Source organism: Oratosquilla oratoria, chromosome 3 (genome assembly GCF_046742065.1).
Source record: "Oratosquilla oratoria isolate Oo_2021 chromosome 3, ASM4674206v1, whole genome shotgun sequence".
NCBI lineage: Eukaryota > Metazoa > Arthropoda > Malacostraca > Stomatopoda > Squillidae > Oratosquilla > Oratosquilla oratoria.
Window position 1 is genome coordinate 36,334,919 of NC_134779.1, and position 2,500 is coordinate 36,337,418.

Below are 2,500 nucleotides of genomic sequence, written 5' to 3' on the forward strand. Positions count from 1 at the left end.
TGATGTCGACGCCCAACTCGTTGACCACCTCCACGTCGCGGCCGTACTCGTCCGTGAAACGGATGGTCCCGTCCACGTCAACAAACTGAAAGAGAAACCGATGATAAGGCATATGTATGCGTGTGTGTATACATATATAAACTGTAGCAAAAGGAACTTTCCATGCGAGGTCCCAGGATTGAAGCCTCGCGACTGCCGGGTTTAATTATTTGAAAGACTTCACTGTAGCGAGTGATTTGTGCCATTATATGTGATATAATATATATATATATATATATATATATATATATATATATATATATATATATATGTGTGTGTGTGTGTGTGTGTGTGTATACACACACACACACACACACACACACACACACACACACACACACACACACACACACACACACACACACACACACACACATATATATATATATATATATATATATATATATATATATATATATATATATATATATATATATATATATATATATATGATCAATTATAGAACCCCCCGACACACACACGTGCTTGGAGTGGAAATTGTACAATTGAGTGTTGATTATGGCTCGTGAAACCAAACCTAACCTAACATGACCCGACCTGTCCTGACCTTATCTAACTTAATCTAACCAACCTTAACCCAGCATGTGTTATTTGGGTGGAGAGTCTACAGTTGATCAATGTTGGGGGGGGGTGAGGGAATTCTACAATTGACCCTATATATATATATATTATATATATATATATATATATATATATATATATATATATATATATATATATGTATATATATATATATATATATATATATATATATATATATATATATATATATATAATGGTTATCAATTTCAGGTGTAGATGGAGGCCCTACGTGGTAAGAGTCATATGATAGCTATATACGAATTATTCAAAGAGGTGGGCACCCTCCACCGACCGATACTCACTACTCGCACGTTAGGGAGCTGGCTAACGACCAGTTTAGCCTGCTGGGTCATGAACGGGTTTGCCGGGAGTGCCCTTGGGTTGTTGAGCCCTGGGCCGAAGAAGGAGGGGCCGAAGTTGTGCTGTGGGTTGGGGATGACGACGGTAGGGGCTTGTGCACCTCCTGCGGCTTGTCCGGCGCCTGCACCTGCTGGGGCGCCAGCAAGTGCCGGATCAGCGCCGCCGGGAGCAGGGCCGGCACTGGCAGTGGCATCGAGACCAGCAGGTGCCGCGTCAGGAGAGAGGCCTAGGTCGCCTGCTGGGGCGGCGTCAAGAGGCGAGCTTCCAATCAACTGGCCTGTAGCCACGGAGGCGACGACGAGGAGATAAGCCTGCAACATTAATATTACATGATAACCTTTTATGTACCATAATATTCCGCTTTCAAATCCAAATGAAATAAAGACAGGTGAAAAATAAAGGGGCGTTTTTTCCTGAAATGGGCTAGTCAGAGACTTTCGTAAACAATATACCGTACTAGAGAACTACCTTTGTTTTCAGTCTATGCAAATGAGTGTCACAGCTTCAAAGGTGTTCTTAGTGGCAAAACAAAACGCTTATTGAAGACCAGTATGTTCGAAGAAACACAAATAATCCGTCGTTTAGCATCCCACGTGACGACACGCAGTTGTGCATTTCAGAATGAGAACTAAATTCATAGAACCTTTTTCATATCGATAAATAGCAACTGAACGGTGCAGTTACGTAAAACAAAATAAACTTAATTTGTTTACTATATTGTACAATGGAATTTAGTATCGCAACGACAGCCTGAATAGCTTTACAATAACTGCCATATTTGAATATTCGAGTTGACTTCGTCAGATAAGGAAATTGTGATTACATTGGCTTTTAATGGTTTGCAGTAAGGGCTAAGTAAATGAATAAGAAAATAAGATATGAACAAATTAGTAATTAGCTAAATAGGTTGGACAATACATCAAGATTCCAGTCTTAAATGAATGAGTGAAAGAATATATATATTGACAACTAAACACATGATTTTAGTGGAATTTTTTTTTTTTGTCTTAAGCCTATACCAAAATATCTAAATGCTTCTGCTTTTTCCAAGTCGTTTTTTCGAATTCATTTTTTCCATTATTTCTTCTCCCCTTTATCATCTTGTTTTTGTCGACATTCGCTTCCATCTTCCTCGTCTTGTATATATTTTTTCCCGAAGCTAAATGCCATCACTAGTGGGATAGTCCAAAAATGTTTAATGTGTCAGAAGAAAAAAAAAAAAAAAGAAATATATTGTGCTATTGAAGAAAATGAGACGACTCTGCTGAAATTTGTGTCGAATAGATAGGTAGACAAATTAAGTCGGTGATATTGAACGACACTAGATTTATCTACCTCAGAAAGGTCACAGGGCAGGAGTTCAGCATACCTCCTTCTGGGAGAACGGAACTTATTTTTAGAATGATGTCTAAAGGATGACATGAACAAATATAGAATGACGTCATCAGTATGATATTGTATAAGGGAAGATGTGAAGGTAATTTATGAACATGGAGTA

At 38.5% G+C, this 2,500-nt stretch overlaps 1 protein-coding gene across 1 annotated transcript in view; it reads right to left on the reverse strand.

Moving 5' to 3' along the window:
* LOC143021504 (uncharacterized) overlaps positions 1-2,500 on the reverse strand; it is a 5,227-nt gene that overhangs the window by 462 nt on the left and 2,265 nt on the right. Inside the window, exons 2-3 of the mRNA XM_076179072.1 lie at positions 945-1,313; positions 1-85 (exon numbers count right to left, since the gene is read on the reverse strand). The exon at positions 1-85 is cut by the window's left edge and continues 462 nt beyond it. Of these exons, the coding sequence (XP_076035187.1) occupies positions 1-85; positions 945-1,313 (454 nt within the window). The remainder of the gene's footprint in view (positions 86-944; positions 1,314-2,500) is intronic.